Here is an 18582-nt window from a genome sequence, read left to right as displayed (position 1 = left end):
ACGTTGAATCTAGGAAGGTCACCGCCCCCGAACAGACGAACAACAAAAATGGAGTTGTGAACTAGTAGCAAGTTAGCACTCAAAGGACGTTCATTTTCAGTTTTTGTGTAATTACCTTTACATGAGTGGAAGTTTCCAGCTGAATGAGGTGGCGTGATGCGATCATATCGAAGTCATACGTAGTTTATGTTTTATAGCGGTCGTAGGAAGCTGTCGAACGGGTAAACAAACCGGTATCTTGGCTACGACAAAGGCAACAAGGCTTAGTAGCTAGCTAGCTAAAACAGTAGCATCTGCTCTTTTTCTCTCCAGCTAGTTAACGAGCGAAGAGCGTGACTCGGACAGAAATGGAGAAGGTATGTTAACAGATGGTTATTTTCTTAATTATTTTGATATAGTGGTCAAATAGTTGGTTCTTATCCACTTCGATAGAGATATGGCTTAACGTTACGTGGTAGCAAACAGGACGTTCTGTAGATACCCTCTCTGTCATTTAATACCATATTACTGCCACTATATATATATGTATATAGTTAAATGTAAGAAGTACTTCTCTACTGCCGAGTTATGGTTGTGGTAATTGTATGGTAAGTGTTATTGATCATATTGTTCTTCCCTGCTCACAGTCAGATTTCCTGAAGGGACTACCTGTCTACAACAAAACTAACTTCAGCAGGTTCCATGCAGACTCAGTATGTAAAGCATCAGTAAGTCGTCTTCTTTGTTCTCAAAATGCTGAGATCAAATCATCTTGTCTTAACAAGGTCTTTAAACTTAAGAAATTGTCTTACATGGTAATACTACTTATTTGTCTTAGGTAATTCTAGCCAATTTATGGACTGACATGAATCTCATTCTTGTTTTAGAACCGCCGACCATCTGTGTATCTTCCAACTCGGGAATATCCATCAGAGCAAAGTAAGTGTGTTAATGCTTACAGAGCAGGGGAAGCTACAGCTCACTTTTTTTAAAATCACAATTGATGAACTATATTAGTTATATCTGTATAAAATAGTATACTCAAAGAACACATCCCAACTTGTTTTTTGCTTATTAATGATCTTAGTTGCAGTTTCCCTTAAAGGATAAAATCTCATTCAGTTTACACTCTCTATGAAAACAGATGATTTCAACTGCAGGCTTACTTTACTGCACCTTTTAGCTTTGTGTCTCTCATGACCTAATCAGTTTCTGTGTTGTCTCTCCTCAGTCATTGTCACAGAGAAGACAAACATCCTATTGCGATATCTTCATCAACAGTGGGACAAAAAGGTAAAGGTTTTTAAAGATGGTTAATGTCATCTAGGAGGAAGTTGGTGCTAATTGTATTGTTTATGACAGTAGGTATCCTCTGTTTTGTTGTTCATGGTTTGTTAAATGTCTTTCTTTCTTACTTTTATCAGAATTCAGGAAAAAAGCGAGAGCAGGAACAAGGAGAGGGGGAGAACACGGCGCCTCCACGGAAAGTTGCCAGAACAGACAGTCATGAGCTGAATGATGATTCGTGAATTGCTGTGATGTTGATGCACGCCCAGCAGAGACTGACATTAACAAACAAACAAAATGCACACAGATGCAGAACATATGTTTGACAAACCCAGGCGTTCCATACATTGCAGACCACAGCCGGCATGACATTAATCCCAAAAAACATTGGTCTTAATGTTTGCATAGGACTTCAGATTCTTTAACCAAAAACAGTTTTCTTCTGTTTATTTACTACTTTCACCCAGAATTTCAGTCTTTGTAGTGTAACATACATCTACCTCCTTATTCTTCAACCCCTCTGGTTTTCCTTCACTTCTTCTCAGTTTTCTTTTAAATATGCAGCTCCTCTGCTGTTATGTAAAGGTTTACAGCTGTAGCTATTCATACCATCTCTGATATATGCACGTTTTAATTTAAGTCCATACAAGTGATTAAGTGGCGTGGCTTCTACAACATACGGAATTTTTAGTTTTGAATTACGTAATGGCAGTAGTCCATAAAATGTTATTTTAGCTCATCCTTTTTTGTGATTACTGTCATTACAGTAACTGGAAACAACTGCATTGTGTTCGTTGTTTAGATTTAATCATCCATTCAGGGTTTGTTATGGGTCGGCTGCAGAAAAAGACACGAGTGCTGAAAGAAATGTTCTTATGTTTTCTCCTGATGAATAATGATTTATTGCCTTAAATGAAAGTGGGTGTGTTTTCACTTTGTTTTAGAGTGACCCCTTGGTTTACGTTGTTTCAGGTGAAGAAATGAACCACTGTTGAGTTGAATGGATAGCGTGTAAAGCCAATATGGTCATACTAGAGGATGCAAACTATTTTTGTACAGTGTGACCTGGAGATTTTGTAGCCATATTGTAAGTTTGAGGCTCAGTAGTTTGAGATCACCACTTTATAAGTAGCGCATGTATCTTTGTAATTGCAAGGTTAGCACAATTTATGGAATAGGTGATGACTACAGGTATGCTTAAATTTACAATTTAGCTGTACTGCTGTGTAGGCTTCTTGCAAGGACGGCTGTTAATCCTTGTTGTAAATGTCCCCTTCACATTTGCTTAAAGAGGTTGCTCATCTGAGTGACTTTGAGGAAAGGTGTGTTTGGATCTACAAGTTTTTGACAGCAAGGTAATAAGCTGCTCATAAAGTCGGTGAAGCTCATGATGCTTCACACGTCATGTATATTTGTACAGTATGTATATTGTGATTGTTCTGACCCTTTTTTATCAGGTAACAAGACAACCCATTCTGATTTTGTCTTACCCAGGTTAGCCATATTGTTATTTCATTTTTAGCCAATTTCTTCTTGTACATTGGAGGGATACAAGCCAGAGTTAAGTCAATACAAACAAAAGCATTCTGCTTAATTTGCTTTGCACCATTAGAACCCTCACATTTTGCGCATCTATAAAGAGCAATCTGCCGCAAATTGTGTTTGCTGAACTATCAATGTTTGGCATGACAGACAGTTTTGTCTATTAATGTACATTTTTATCTTTGTTACATATTGCTGTTCAAAGATTACAGAGTATATGTGCAGTTTGGCTGCTTATGTAAGTAGAATACACACTGTAAGTTTCTCAAGTATGACTTTAAACTGGAGACATGAGGTTTTATTGTACCGGCTCTTCATAGAAGAGTGTGCTAATTCTACTTTAGTCATATGGTTTGTACTACATCACCTGATAAAGTTTGGAATGTGTTTATTGTTAAATGCTTAGCTTTGAGTTTATTGTATAAATGTATTGCCGTTCATTTCAGATCTCGTTCTTGTATAGATTACACTACAACATACAGTTAAGGCTAGTACTCTGAGTTCACTGCAAAATGTTTTGGGTGGAATCGAAGAAAATCCCCTTTTAACATTTATTGAGGAAAAGCTGTAATTATTGTTTCATATAAGAGGTAATATATATTTAACTTGAAATTATCTTCTGGCAAAGATATCCTTCATAGGTGTGTATTTTTACAAGAGTATTAATTTATACAAGAGTATGTTCTGTTTTCAGTGTTGAAAAACGTAGTTTATATAAATGTCCTACTTCCAGGAAACAAATCAACGCAGCAAACGTCCACCATCCAGTGATATATGTTTATGGTTGACACAATTAGCCAATGCTGTATCTTTTGATGGATTTTTATTCAAGTGAGATTTATTTGCATCATAGAAGTACATTTGCTAATTTATGTAGTAAAATAATTCATAGAAAATCAAAGTTAAGAAAAATAGATTTTTTTTTTCATGGTCACAGTGAATATAATCTGACCTATTGCGGAAGAATCTGATGGCTTCGAAAGTGCTTCACAACTGAAAAGACGTGATGGACATGTGATGCATGCAAAACATGCATTCAGTACAGGCATCAGGATGAGAAACAAACCTGGAATGGGAAGCTGCTGTTTATGTCCTTAGACAGAAGGACTCATTGATCACCGGGTCCTGAACATTATCTATTCTGGTGCTATTAAAAAACCAGGCAGTCATGCAGTATTTTCACCTTACGTAAAGGTCACTCAAGCCCCATTCAAGGAGTTACACTTACTGTACATATTTTCCATGGAAGATAGATAATAAAGAGTTAATAGATACAGTATAATACTTTGTGCAAAGTAAGTTGCATCAAGAGTGAAAGTTTGCTGACCTTACATGTGGTCCTTGTGGCTAATGTGTTGTCCTACGGTACGGTGTGTCTCTAAATGTTGCCTGAACAGTTGTACTTTGCTCTCCCTTCATAATATTATACTGGTACGGTTGAACATTGATTAACTCTTTGAGTTTTCTAAATCAGTCAATTGTCTTGATTCTCCTTTATCGGACTCATTAGAGGGCAACTCCTCCAGGCTTGTGTTCAGGTCGCCCCTGTTGGGCTGAGCGTTAGCAGGCTGGGGCGGTGGTTGTGTCCCGTTCACACACACCACAGTCCCCTCTGATTTGCTGAAACTGAACAGCTTCCCAGGACTGAATGTCCTGTTGGGGGACTGTGACCTCTCCTGGCCACTCGAGGGAACGGACGAGGTCACTGTTGAGCCTGGCGCTCCGGCGGCCACCGCTGGCTCTTTTTTCACGTCAGGCGACTTTAAGAACTTCAGAAATCCCGGGAGCTTTGCCTCACCTCCCGTTGGGGACTGGGCTGGTGAGCGTGAGGTACTGGAGGAAAACTTCCCCTGGAGAGGGATGATCTGCTTTAGCTTCATCACATTGTTGTTTCCCAGCAGAGAGCTGGGTCTCTTGGGCTTGTCCCCCGCCTTGCCCCCCGGTGCTTTGTCGTGGTGGTGCTGGTGCTGAGCGTCTGCCCTGTGGTCGCTCTCCTGACGGGCCTCAGCCTGAAGCTCAGCCTGACGCTGAAGCTCCTCCTCACGCCGGCGCCTGAGCTGCTGTTGGAAGTGCTGCTGAGCCTGCTGCTCATGCTTCTAAATGAGGAGGTGTGTTAAAAATGAAGACACAAGAGGAGAAAGAGTCACAGGTAGAAAAAGAAAGACACAGTGAAAGAGTGGAGAAACCTGGATATAGGATATAAGTTATATACATTCATGAGTGTTGTACTGAGAGTAACTGAGCCTGTGTGCACTTCCTCATTTTGCATCTTCACTGTTGAAGAAGTCGTCATCCTACTCAGCAGGAAGCTAACAAACAAGCAAAATGTTCATTTCTATCTTGATATAACTTCTCTAAGACACCATCAGGACAAGTGCCACTGATGTGATACACCACTATACAGACAAACATAACCAAACACACAGTTGTTTCTTATGGGAAGTCAGAGTGCAGCCAGCAGCAAGCCTTATGTTGGCCGAAGGTCTTTCAAGCTATGATACAACTATACCTTGAAAGCTTCCCTTCGTCGGTACTCTAGCTTGGCCATCTCATCTGCTACCCAGCCAGGGATATCAGGGATGGCAACATGGATGATGTACTTTAGGAGGATTGCAAAGTGCTGTAAACCACCGAAACCACAAAGGGACAGGCTCAACACACAGGTACATCAAGGCACAGTCACATTATGTTTCTTAAGCCCTATTTGCACAGGTATAGTATTACCAGGGGACGTCATGTGATTAAGAATTGACCCCCCCCCACTGTGTTTGGTACGACGCATTCGCGCGGGATGATGTCCAGGCTCTGTGTACCACCCGCTTATATTATAAATAACTATATAATATTTATCTTTTATGCCTTTAATGACAGTGAGATGTAGATAGAAGGGAGACGACATACAGCAAATGGCCATGGGTCGGACTCTAACCACGGGCCGCTGTGGCAAGGATGCCTTTGTACATGGGACGCCCGAGCTACCGGGTGAGCTACCGGGTGAGCTACCGGGTGAGCTACCGGGTGAGCTACCGGGTGAGCTACCGGGTGAGCTACCGGGTGAGCTACCGGGTGAGCTACCGGGTGAGCTACCGGGTGAGCTACCGGGTGAGCTACCGGGTGAGCTACCGGATACAGACATTGCAGATTCGCACAGGATTCAGATCACAGACGACCTCCAAAACTATTACAAATGACTTTAGGCCCCCAGGTAATACTAGTCCCGAGCGGATAGGGCATTATTCTGTTTGTTTGTTTGTTTGTTTGTTTGTTTGTTTCTACAGACCAAACAGCACATCTCATACACGTACCAAACACTCTTGTGAGGTTTTGGGTAAAATATTGAACCTGGCTCAAAACATATTTTGAAGGTTTTACAAAGTCACAACAAAAAATAGCAGGCCATGCACATTTGTATTTCTTTTGTGATATTAAAAAAGTGTTATTTTGGGGGATAAAACTACAGCCTCTTAAAACTACGAACCTGCATTTACCGTACACAGTACAGTACATACCTCCAGTAAGACAATGGAGATGATGGTCATCTCAGGACTCAACCAGGGGAACAGACGCTGGAGCTGCCCACACTGACCAATCAGGTAACAGTTAACTATAATCGCTATCAAGCCCATGGCCTCCATTGCAGTCTGATGTTGATGAGAAAGAGAGAGAAATTCACAGGCTATCAGATGCCCCCATTATGAACAATGCAGCCTTGAGGGCTTTTCTGACATTTTCCCAAAGCAGAACACACTGACCTGCCATTGTCCGATGTTCTCTACCCTCTGCCCAAAGGGTCTCTGCAGGCCGGTGCAGAGCTTCAGGGCGTCGCTGCGGATCTCGATGATGTTATTGATAAGAGCACACATGGCCGCCAGCGGAAACGCAGAGGAGAAGAGCACCACGTAGCCAAACTGGATGAACATTTCCTGGTAATCCTGAAGTGTGTCCTGTTGGGGTCAAACATCATGAAAGAATATTAGTACATTCATGTGCACACCGTTGGGAAATAGAATATAGATGGTTTTGAATGATGCAAGAAGAAAAAATTAAATGAGCATTTCTTTGCCCCCTTTCAAGAGTCCCACCTCGTATGTCTGCATACAGCTCTCAATCTCAGCCTGGGTCAGAGTGACAGTTTTGGGGTCGTCTGGTGGATCAATCCATGACTTCTTAGGCTCTTTCCCCTCACTGGCGTTCTTTCTTTTCTGACAGAGATAGTCAGATTCCTTTTGAGAGGACACAGTAGCATAATCCTTGGTCTACGATACTCAAGTGACAACAAAGACATCTTAAATTCTGCAGCTTTGGAATGGATAGTTTAATTTTGATCCATCACCACCTGGATGAACGACATCAATCTCAACAGACATGATCGAACTTTATTCGTTAAACTACATGAAACAACAATACGATTTGGTATGGAAATTTAAGACAACAATACTGGTTGAGATGGAGATTTTGTGCAGAGTGGGCAAAGAAGCCTTAACAGGAAAGCTAAAAACAACAACAGGCAAATAAATCCTAATAACAAACAGACCACATACCTGAGCCAGCGATTCCCAATCACTGTCCTCATCACAACTGTCAAAAATACTGGACGGATCCATCCCTTCCTCTACCATCGTGGGACTGTCTTCGAGGAAGCTGCGATCCACCGGCCGCGTTTCTGTCGTGACATCCTGGTAGTCGACCTTCTCGGTGAAGCTGACTTTACGTTGTTTCAGATTGCCGTCATTCATATCCCACTCTTCTTCTGTCAGCCTGAATCCGGCTTTCAGATCCCCTCTTCTCTTTTGCTCTGGGTTACCGTTAACGGTGTGACTGACAGGGATCCTTCTGGACCCCAGGAAGGAATACGCCATCATTGAGGCTTGGGCCTTTCCCAGAGCCAGGCGGGCGTACTTGAGTGTGATAGTTTGGAGGAGGTCCCACAGCACTTTGGGGGTGAAGACGCCCAGCTTGTTTTGCTCGTAGAGATAAGGCTGGAGGACCTCTTTGATGTTCTGTAGGAACTGGCGGAAGATCAGTAGAGTGGCTAGCATCTGTGAGGAGTAGGACAACATCTGTTACCGTGCAAAAGACAAATAGAACGAACGCATTCCAAAAGCTTTGGATTTTTAAGATGCAATCGTTAGCTGGCTAACTGGCTACTGGGAATAATTAGCCAATGTAACATTAGTTTTATGGCACAGGTTACGTTCATGACAAGTATTATGTAGTGTGTACTTTCTGCCCTTGTGCAGCTGATCCTGGATGCTTTCAGTGTTTAGAAGCTCTGCCCTTTTCTTCAATGGAAGAATCCAGCCAACGTTACCCTGAATAGCTTTACACATCAGCATCTTTCTACTTAAAAGTAAAATACTGAAATAATGAGTACACAATTAGGTAACACAATTCCTGTTATGAAACGAGTCAGCTGGAACTATTAAAAGTCCTTCTGAGACAGCGTTTTTAAACGTATCAAGCAAACCAAAATTGAGAGCCTGCTTTTCTCTGAAATCAAAGGCTCATTGTTTCCAATTTACTAAGAATTTTGAGTTAAATTGGCACCAAAATCATTGTAACACGCATATGAGCCCGGTGACATAGCAACTGTAACTAAGAGGGGTGGGGGTTTATCAAACAGTCAAGTGGCACTTTTGGCCCCAGCAGACACAGTTCATGTCACTTTTAGACCAAAACGTTGTCTTGTTATCTGTGATACTGCAAACGGTTGTTTTATACCTCCTTAAGTCGCTCCATGTCCTTGAGGTAGAATCCGATGTAGAAAAGGCTAAGGTAAGAATTGATGAATTCAAACTGTAAAAAAAACAGAAAACATGAACAGGAAGTCAAACACCCACTCAATCAAGATGTCTCTGATTCTGCCACAAACAGAGGAGGATGCATGTCTTACAAAAACCATCTTGATGATGAGATTATTCTCATAGGCACTCTGAAGTTTGTAGTTCTCTGGATGGAGAAATAAAGAGAAGCATTTGTTAATGTTCAGCTGAATGATGTCACAATTCAGAGATAACATATGAAAGCTGATCAATAACACTTGCAAATGCACAAAGAGAAAGAAAATAGACGAGGAAAATGTTTGGTAGGTCTAGCATGTTTGTTTTATGACAGACCTGATGACACTAGATGATAGAAAATGCAAAACAGGAACTTCAAAGCTTAAGATTCGTACATCAGTAATCAAGTAGCATAAACATATACTCATACATACTTAAAGGGTTCTTACACAATTATGTTCATTTGAATTACATTTCTTATAAAGTTATTCCTTTATTATACATCACAGAGATAGTGTTTTCACTTTTGTGAACAGAGAGTCTAATTGCGTGTCTCTTACCCATGTCATTAAGCCATTTGGCAATCTTCTTATACACTTCATCACATATGGTCACAGTGATGGCCAGAAGTATCTTGGGAATGAATCTCGTGATACCAGGTAGCTCCTGAATCTCCATCACCACTTCCTGCAAGGTGCATAAGACGCATGATACATATTTAATAAGTGCTGTTCATTCATATCTACTCCCACAGCTATTTTTAAAAGGCCATTTAAATGAATATTTGAGGTATTTTTGTATATGCTTTGTTTAACCTGTTTGTAAAATGATATGAGTCACACATTTTCAGACTAAACTGAAGGTTTTCTACCTTTTCTCTCTTGCTGTTGTGTTATTATTGACGCTTCTATTATGGCCAGGTTTAAAATTCCTCACAAGAAATACATTTATACACCATCTTCCCCATTTATCAGCCGCAGACTGTATCAACTCCATGTCTTGTCATTGAACTTGATAACTTGTTATCTGTTCCAACCTGCAGTTCCAGGCAGAGGAGCATAGCGAGGAAGACAAAGCAGAGACAGAGGAGGCAGATGGGCAGGCTGACCAGCCATCTGAATAGAGCTCTCTTCCAGGGCGGGTAGTAGAACTCCTCGCAGCCCGTTATTGGACTGCAGCGCTTCACGCCCTGCAGAGACAGCAGAGGGAGAGAAAACAGCAAGGAGAGCGTTATTCTTTTACGTGATTGTAATAAATTTCACAAATGGATTGAAAATGTTTGTGCAGAATGTGCTCCACAATAACTGCTTGCTTGCCTGATTGCATTTCTTATGTTTTGGCTGTTGTGTGCCAGGTTATTGTGGGGAAACATCACACGTTAAGATTAAAACACAAATCCTATTTTTTGAGGTGACATTTTTACCTCAATCAAATTTCTGTATGACCTGCAGTGACTTAAGTAAAAGTAGTAAAAGTCCTGCATTTAAAATGTTACTTACTTAAAATGACAAAGTACAAAAGTACTCATTCTGCACAACGAATAAAATATGTTATATTATTGCATTATAATATTCATCACTTAAAGGTTCAATGTGTAATTCCGAGCCACCTGCTCCAAAGAAATAGGGGGCAGTATTTCACCTCTAAACTGGGTCCATACAATCTCTAATGTTAATGGACAGGTGTCTTTCGGAGAGGGATTGGGGGGGGGGGGGAATAGTTCAACGACTGCATATTTGTATTTGTACTCAGTTTTTTCTGTGTAAAGCACCATAAACACCCAAATGTCTCTATTTGGGGTAGTAACAATATTTGCCTCTGAACTGTAGTGGAGTAGAAGTATGAAGTAGCAGGAAATGGAAATACTCAAGTAAAGTACAAGAACCTCAAAATGTTTGTATAAAAAACACCAATCTCTCATAAGTCATTGCTTTGAACCATCTACATCCTGTTTTCATATACACTATACATATCATTATATCATATTATTCTGAATAAATATGCTGCCTTCCCAAAACTTGTATCGCCCAACGTGGGGCTCGAACCCACGACCCTGAGATTAAGAGTCTCATGCTCTACCGACTGAGCTAGCCGGGCATGTTTTAGCATGCCCGTCTGTCACAGTCAATTCATTCTACACAACAGGCGGTGCGACGGGGGAGGGTAACAACACACGCGAGGAGCGCACGTGGGGTATGAAGTATGACACATTCTCTATACACACTCCTCTATACACGATGATCACATTTCCTGTTATTCAACCAGACTGACAAACCTGAGGACAGTGGAATTGGTTTATTGAAATTAAATAATTTACTATAGGAAATATGAAAATGCATGAAACTTTATGAGAAGTCTTCAGCTCTATGAACAAGTGACAATTAATGTTTGGGAGAAAATCTGAGCAAATACAGCAGGAAGTGAATAAAACCTTTTGTACACCAAAACAAAACAGCAGCCTGCTCAAACTTCAGTAACAATGCTCACCCTGAACTGTGGCCTGGGCTCCTCCAAGGACTCGGCGGGGGTGTCCAGGGTGCCCCACCTGTAGGCCAGCTCCGCCTCTCGCCTCTTCCAGCGCTCCAGAAACAACGTCGCCCACACAACATTGAAGAGGGCAAAAACCACACAGCAGATATCCTGACTGGTCTGTGAACGAGCATGAGAGAATCAAAAGACACTTATATAACCTTTGAGAGTATGATTATACCGTGCAATACTTTTAGTGTAGGTACTGTGTGCAGTTTCAACTTGTTGTAAACCTCTCTTCTTATCTTCACAAAGCACGGACAGGAATATTTTTATGAGGACAGACAGCAAAATAGACAAGATCAAAATCTCAGTAAGATCCTGACAAAAAACCTAAAGCATCAGTACACAAGGGTGATTTTCAGTAATATTATTTCAAGTGCTTGAAAAGACAGATTGTATAACACATCTTATTATAGAATAGGTTTCAAGTACCTGGTCGGCCTCTGCGAGTATCCAGAGCAGAAAGCCGATGACGGCAGGGTAAAGCATGGAGTTTGTGTAGAAACCCAGCCAGGCAAAATACATGCCGATCTTTACTCCAAAGTAGTCACAGATATCATCTACAAAGCAGATTAAATTACAAACAGCTAATATTAAGACTCACAGTTACATTAACAACAAGCTCATACTAGTTTACAGTATTAATGAATGTTACTTGGCATCTGCTGTTATACAGTCCCGACAACATTTATTTTGAATAAAATGTTTGATATTTCCCACCCAGGGGCTGCCGCTCACACACAGCCTGGACCCAAGATGTCATCAGCTGGTTGAGGATCCTCTGCTCGTGGAGAGGAAACATTTGATGGATCACCCCCCGAGCTTCCAGCTCTGGAACTAAAGAGGACACGTCGTCAAACTTTCACTTGAAAACACTTGGACATATCTGACAAAACTCAAATGTAACTTTGCATATAAAATATACAGCACAAAGTAACGATGCAATTAAAGATGCGGAAGAGATAAATAACAGCAGTCAAAGAAAAGATATATCATACTGATTGGCTGTCCCTCCAGGAAGTGAATGTTGTGGAGCATCCTCCCCCTGTTTGGCTCGCAGATTGTCCAGCCAATACTTTATAATGCCCTGACGCTCCTGAAAACCATTACAGTTACGGGGGGAAATAAAAAATAAGTCATAATATTTATATATTAAATATTTAATATATTTAATATTTAAAACAGACAGAAAGAATCACCCAGATTAACAATATGTATATCATCATCAACAACCTCGACATACAGCTCACATGGCCCAGAGTTATTTTAACCTCTAACCTGTGAGGTAAAAAAGCAGAGCTCGCTCTCTATGTTCTCATAGATGTTGTCTTCCTCGCAGGAAAAGCGCCGCATCCCGCCGCCAAACTGCGGTTTGACAGCCTTGTACATGCCCATCTGCTCTGCTCCCCGCAGTAAGCTGAGGGTGAGGAGAGAGGGGTAAATGAGCAGCAGGATTAAACCTGATGGAGCACTAACGCTGTGGGGCAGCTAGACTGCACATGTTTGACAGATTAAGTGTATACACACAACACACACACACACACACACACACACACACACACACACAACTGTAACTGGGTGATAACTCTTAGTGTGGTTTCTAAATTCAGAATTTTCTGAAGCGTGCTTAAAGAAACAGTTTGACATTAGCTTAGCACAAAGACTTGAAACAGGGGGAAACAGTTAGTCTGACGCTGTCCAAAGATAGCACCTCTAAAGCTCACTGTTTAACATGTTACAATTTATTTGTCTAATCTGTACAAAAACAGGAATTAAATGACAGTTGACAAAATGGACTGTTCCCTATCTTTGAAATAAAATATTGTATCGGCTTATTCTGCAAAATATATAACTGGAATTTATTCTAGCAATTCTGCTGCACTCCCTGAATATGCAGTTAAATACTGAAGTAAAAATGTTTCTGATAACCAACACACACACACACACACACACACACACACACACACACACACACACACACACACACACACACACACACACACACTCAGAGTGTGAGGTTTTGGGGGTCTTACTTCTCAAATGTTGTCGTGATGAAGAAGGCGTTTGTCTGGGTGTGTTTGTGCTGTCGAACCTGAATGCTGACTTGTGGGATTCCGAGACGAACCTGATTCAGGAGCCACAGCAGAGTGTGGTCATCTATTGTATCTGGAGAGAGAAAAAACATTTTTATTTTAAGTTTGACAGTAAATCGGAGCATCAAATGACATATTTTGAAACATTAGTTACTTTGTTTATTCTTTACATGTCTCAGTCACGTTTGCCAAAGGCAGGAGATTATTAGTTAAAGAGACTGAACCAAACCCATCCTTCAGCGCCCCGGCAGAAAGACGTAGAAGCAGTTGGGTGGTGGAGATAATGAAAAATCACTCCAACCAAATTCCTGTCTACACATATCACAGACTATTTTATACATCAAATTTAAAACAATGAACAAAGAAGAAGTGAAAAGGTCTTTAAATGTTTCAACATGAGATGTGTGCATTATAAGTTGAAGCACTTAGTTTGAGTCTGTTGAATTGTAAGAGCTGAAATTGTATTTTTGTAAGGCATGCAGGCAGATGAACTGTCAGCTGACGCTGAAGCACCACAGATGTTTGAAGGGTGTCTGTAAACGGTTGAAGTGTCAGTTGGTAAGACATACTATGTCATTTAGGCTGGATGTATACTGACTTAATAGACATTTAAATAAGCAGAAAGACAATAGCCCTGAGGAAGAGAAAAGCTGTTCTTTGCAGTATTTTGGTTCAGTTTTGCATTTGAATGTCAGTGAAAATCACATTTTGAAGGATGGACATCATGTACTACGCTTGCACTACTTACATTTTGACTGCAATCAATCAGAATGATCTTTTTGTTTCTATAGATAGATAAAGTCCATTGAAGTGTTTGCAAGCAATATAATACAGAGAATGTGTTTTGTACATTGTGACGTATATTTGTGAGTCAAGCTGCAAAGTTAGTTTTGATAAAAAACGTTCACATTCTGCTGTCCTTGAGAACATCTTTCTTACGAGACACTGCAGAAAGGGGCTGGTCTAAAGAAACGGCTACAGTAAACGGATGGAGATCTAATTGTACCCAGAGACCATTTGAAGTAATGCGAGTTGCTGGCTGACCATCAAAGACATCTAATGAGGATGCGCTGTTCTCTGTACAAACGACGAACAGGAAGGTCACGCTGAAGCTTACCGTACCTGGGAATGTCATCAGGATATCACAGTTCTCTGTGGGCACCATCTTCAGCCAGGACTTACGGGACATGATGTAGTGTCTGGCCTGCAGAAGGTGCTTCCCAAACAATTTATCTAAAAGGAAAAAAGGGACAGCAAGGGTTAATACTGTTTAAAAGGGTTACAGAGAATACATTATAAAGAGGGTTAGGCAGAGTGTGAGTGAGAGAAAGGGGACACACAGATGGTGATATATTGTCATCAGAGTGATCAAGGACACAGAAGACAGGTTAGTCATTAGTATGCAAATAGTCATTGACAAACTGGCTTTCAAGTCTGTCTCTAACACCATAACCGTTTAGGCAAAGCCGGTTTCTTTCCCTGCAGTGCTATCCCACAATGCAGCGTAAGTTCTGAAGTCATCATTTTTACTGCTTCTTCCTCTTTCACACGTTGGTTACCGCTTTAAAGTCAGTCATCTCACGCAGACACAATAGACCCAGTGACTGACCTGAGCTCTTTATTGTTCACTGAATCGCCCCGTGACACTCTCTCAGTACGCGATCAGGATTTTATCTGGAGATGTTTTTAGAAATATAATGAGATGCATAAATCCCTGAGCAATTCTGCTGGTTGTGTTGTGTGTGACTGTGTACGTGTGACATAATGATGCAAGCCGAGACACTGAATGTATTTTTTTCCCTTTGTCTTTCATTTGCTGTATGTTTCTGAATACTTCAAAGTGTTTCTCTGAATTTCACTGACATCACTAGACATGTAGACATTTCTGACATGCAAATCTCTCCGCCTGGCATCAGCAATGTATCCATTCAGAGCAACATTGCCATGTATGATGAGATGATTTATTGTCCATCTGCACAAGATATACTAGACATTGTTTTTATTCTTCCTTTCTTGTAAACAGCTGTGGTAAGCTCAAGAGACTGGGCCAGCATCTGTGAAGTTATTGCTTATCGCCTCCCATTTTAATTGTATCATGTTTTGTTTTTTATAATTATCATCATTAATGTGATTCAGAATTCATATAGTTTGCAATAAATAAATATAGCAATAAATACTGATCTTGGATATAGACAGACTTAGAATATATTGATTTTGTCATATATGTATTTCTTTTATATAACTCAGTTAATATTGATTATAAATTACTTTTATGAAATTACCAACATTATAGATGTCTTACCAACTTAGTTTAGCTCATATCCCAATTTTCAATAAATGTCTATGATCTGAACAACCGACGACATCTACCAAGAAGTTCAATCAACCATAAGCCCACCGTCTCTTACAGGTCATACTATAATAACAGTTTAAAAAGAAATATCAGCAGTGAGCCAACGAAAAAGGTCATGAATGTACTATTGTATACAAAAAACATGTGTTTATTGTTATTAAGATTAATTTGATGTTGTAATCTTGATACACGGTCATATCTCCCAACATAGAGCATTCCACTTCAGGTCTTACAGTTGGCAGAACCACACTGGGTTCATCACACAAACATCTGTTTTCATTCACTATTTAAATATCTAGGATCTTTAGAATAAGCATTTATTTTCTCTACATGATCTGTTTCAGAGTCACAGATGTGGGGGTATGGTGGTTGGTCTGGATAGGGTGTATATCAGACAGACCATTACGTTCAAACCTGCACCTCACGTGCATCATGGGAATACACTAGAGTGCATGGCATCAACACAGAGCACATGTAAACGTGCACAGTCAGTTTTAAATCAGTCACAGCTCTTTAATTACCAGTGAGGGAATGTATGATAATGTGTCATAGCCTTAGACGCCACACTGATGTGATCATCAACAAAATCCTCGTATATATCCTAGGGCTCAGATAAACCACTATCGCAAAGCCTATAATCCCACTAATATTGTTGCATCAGATGTAAAAGAGGGCTAGAAAGTGTAATTATTATGTTTATATCATATTTTGCAAGCCTTTATCACCTGTCCTGATCCATATACGTGTGGTTGAGAAATGCAACTCCACAAACACCCAAAACACCAGTTATTTGCTTGCTCACCACTGAAATAATTGTCATGCATAATTCTAAATTCTTCTACTGAGCCTGCAACAGAATCTTTACTCTCTTCAAAGTATGGTGTGGCACAGCCCGTCGGGACATGCACCTCCGCTGCATACGACTCCCGCATGCACCTGTGGACCACTGATTCTTCCCGGGCCTGTCTCAATCGGAATGCGCACTATGTAGCTTGAAAAGGAAAGACTCACCGACATCAAAACCCAATCACAGACGACTGACCCCTTTAGTATCATGTGAGTCATTCAGTGAAGTGTATTAGGCACCAGTGACTGCACCATATTGCCCATACACAGAAGCCTAATCTGTTTTATCCCCATCTTTTTTTTTTTTTTCAAATGAACGCAAATACCCATCTTCCTCAGATCTCCACCGCATTTTTTCAGTACACATACAGTATTTATTCATTTATTTGTTCCGTTTTCTGTGACACTCACCGAGCACCCCTGATGGCGTTAAGGCCGTATGTTGCTGCTGGTTGTTGGTCCTGTCCTGCTGCTCGTTTGGCACCGTCCTCTCCATCCTCTCCTCTGCCCCGTAGCTGTCGTCGACGTCTGCGGTGCTGCTGCTACTGTTTACAGTAGCGTCGGTATCAGCTGCTCTGCTGTCCACCGCTTGCATGGTGGTGCACAAATACTCAGGGGCTGGAAAACCGCACTGCACGGAGGACTCTGTTTGTATTGCATGACCGTTGCATGAAAAGGGAACCCTTAGTGTATCTGATAGATGAGGAGGAGGTTGAGGAGGTGGAACATGATCATGGCATCTACACGCGCACAAGTCGGACTCGTGACTGGGTGGTGACGACAGAGTTGAGGGGAACACCGCGCGCACAGGCTACAGGTCTATAGACAATGACATGTGTCCGAGCTGCACATGCACTGCAGGTGGTTCAGTCGTCCATGCCTTCATATTGATCAGGATAAATCTGCCACAACTGTAATTCATGTCCCACAATGCCTTCACATATTTAGAAGCACCCTGCTTTCTATTTGTCGAAAATGTCTTATATAATATTTATAATATAAACATGGTCTCTATGTGCGAGAAGGTTCGGAAATCTATGCCACTAAAATGTACATTTAGTGCATGTTCGAGAATAGTTCACATATTGCTTTTCATTTGAAATAATAAAAATGTGTTTCTCTCTTAAGAGTTGTTAAAAAAAAAAAAGGCTGACACCAGTTAAGATAACTAATCAAAAGTGTAGTTCTTGTTTGAGTAATATGTCCAAAAAACCGAAGAGTAAAAAAACAAAATGGGGATGCTAGGCAACCATTGGATCCAAATCCATCCAGAAAGTCACTAAATTACGCCGGCTATGAATTGTTCACCACATCAACCACCATAACAGCTCAAGTTGTTGTTTTTACACTTCAGTTTGTATACAAATTAAACATACAAAATACAGGCTAACATGTTAATGAGAGCCAATATTTAGATGAGCAACACCATCAAATCTCTCTGCTATATGAAGCTAACATGAAGCTACAGCCAGGAGAAGGTTAGCTTAGTTTAGCAGAAGAACTAGAAACAGGATGAAAATAGCTAACGTTAGCTTGGCTCTGTCCAAAGATAACAAAAAAGACAATCTAACATTTCTGCACATGGCCAATGATAATTTGGCACATTAACTACTGTATCTAAAGTAGAGGTGCATGTATGTTGTTCCAACAGAGCATGATAGTTGCTTTCAGCCTTTGTGCTAAGCTAACCGCTAGCTAATATTTATCATACAGACATCAATCTCCTCGTCTAACTCTCGACAAGAAAGCATTTCACAAAAATGTCGCACTAATAATTTCAGTGATAATTGACAGTTGATACTATAGCCTACCTCAGAGGTATAAATTCTCCAACAAATGTGCAACTAATTACATGTCCAAGCCAAACTGACATGCAGTGATCTTGGGCTTTTTTGAGCCCCCTGGACAGTTGCCTGGTTTTGTCTAGTTAGTAATGCAACATGTAACCCCAACATAATTCACAGAATAATACTTCAAATGCCCATATTTGAAATGTCTTACATGCACTGAGAGGTGGAGCAATTGCTTCCATGAAATGTTCACTTTATGCTTATATACTCAGAACACAAGACAAAGATTTATATAAATATTCAGGCATAGGCTATGTCTAAATAAAGTAGCATACTCTGTCAACAAGCCCTGTACACATTAACCTTCTCCACAGAGTCTT

The 18582-nt window shown here is 40.6% G+C and overlaps 2 protein-coding genes and 1 non-coding gene across 3 annotated transcripts; 1 reads left to right on the top strand and 2 right to left on the bottom strand.

The window, feature by feature from the left end:
- The first annotated feature begins 26 nt into the window (after window positions 1-26).
- LOC115022569 (DET1- and DDB1-associated protein 1-like) lies at window positions 27-3248 on the top strand. The gene is made up of 6 exons (XM_029453602.1): window positions 27-221; window positions 313-356; window positions 627-707; window positions 867-918; window positions 1211-1272; window positions 1404-3248. The coding sequence occupies exons 2-6, from the start codon at window positions 348-350 to the stop codon at window positions 1506-1508; spliced, it is 309 nt and encodes a 102-aa protein (XP_029309462.1). The 5' UTR covers window positions 27-221; window positions 313-347; the 3' UTR covers window positions 1509-3248.
- A 368-nt stretch (window positions 3249-3616) lies between these two features.
- ano8a (anoctamin 8a) lies at window positions 3617-17064 on the bottom strand. Its single transcript, XM_029453601.1, is given in 19 exon segments — window positions 3617-4904; window positions 5318-5428; window positions 6318-6449; window positions 6561-6752; window positions 6891-7031; window positions 7350-7847; window positions 8530-8604; window positions 8702-8757; window positions 9149-9275; window positions 9625-9777; window positions 11076-11237; window positions 11553-11680; window positions 11841-11957; window positions 12119-12158; window positions 12160-12216; window positions 12399-12537; window positions 13154-13286; window positions 14336-14446; window positions 16824-17064. Coding segments are annotated over 19 exon segments (3204 nt in total). The 5' UTR covers window positions 17008-17064; the 3' UTR covers window positions 3617-4256.
- trnak-cuu (transfer RNA lysine (anticodon CUU)) lies at window positions 10613-10685 on the bottom strand. The gene has a single exon. It is a non-coding gene; the product is annotated as a tRNA-Lys (tRNA).
- Window positions 17065-18582: the final 1518 nt, after the last annotated feature.

The sequence above is a fragment of the Cottoperca gobio genome, chromosome 17, assembly GCF_900634415.1.
Source record: "Cottoperca gobio chromosome 17, fCotGob3.1, whole genome shotgun sequence".
Classification (NCBI taxonomy): Eukaryota; Metazoa; Chordata; class Actinopteri; order Perciformes; family Bovichtidae; genus Cottoperca; species Cottoperca gobio.
Note: the sequence above shows the minus strand (reverse complement) of the source record. Positions and strands in the feature narration are given on the sequence as shown.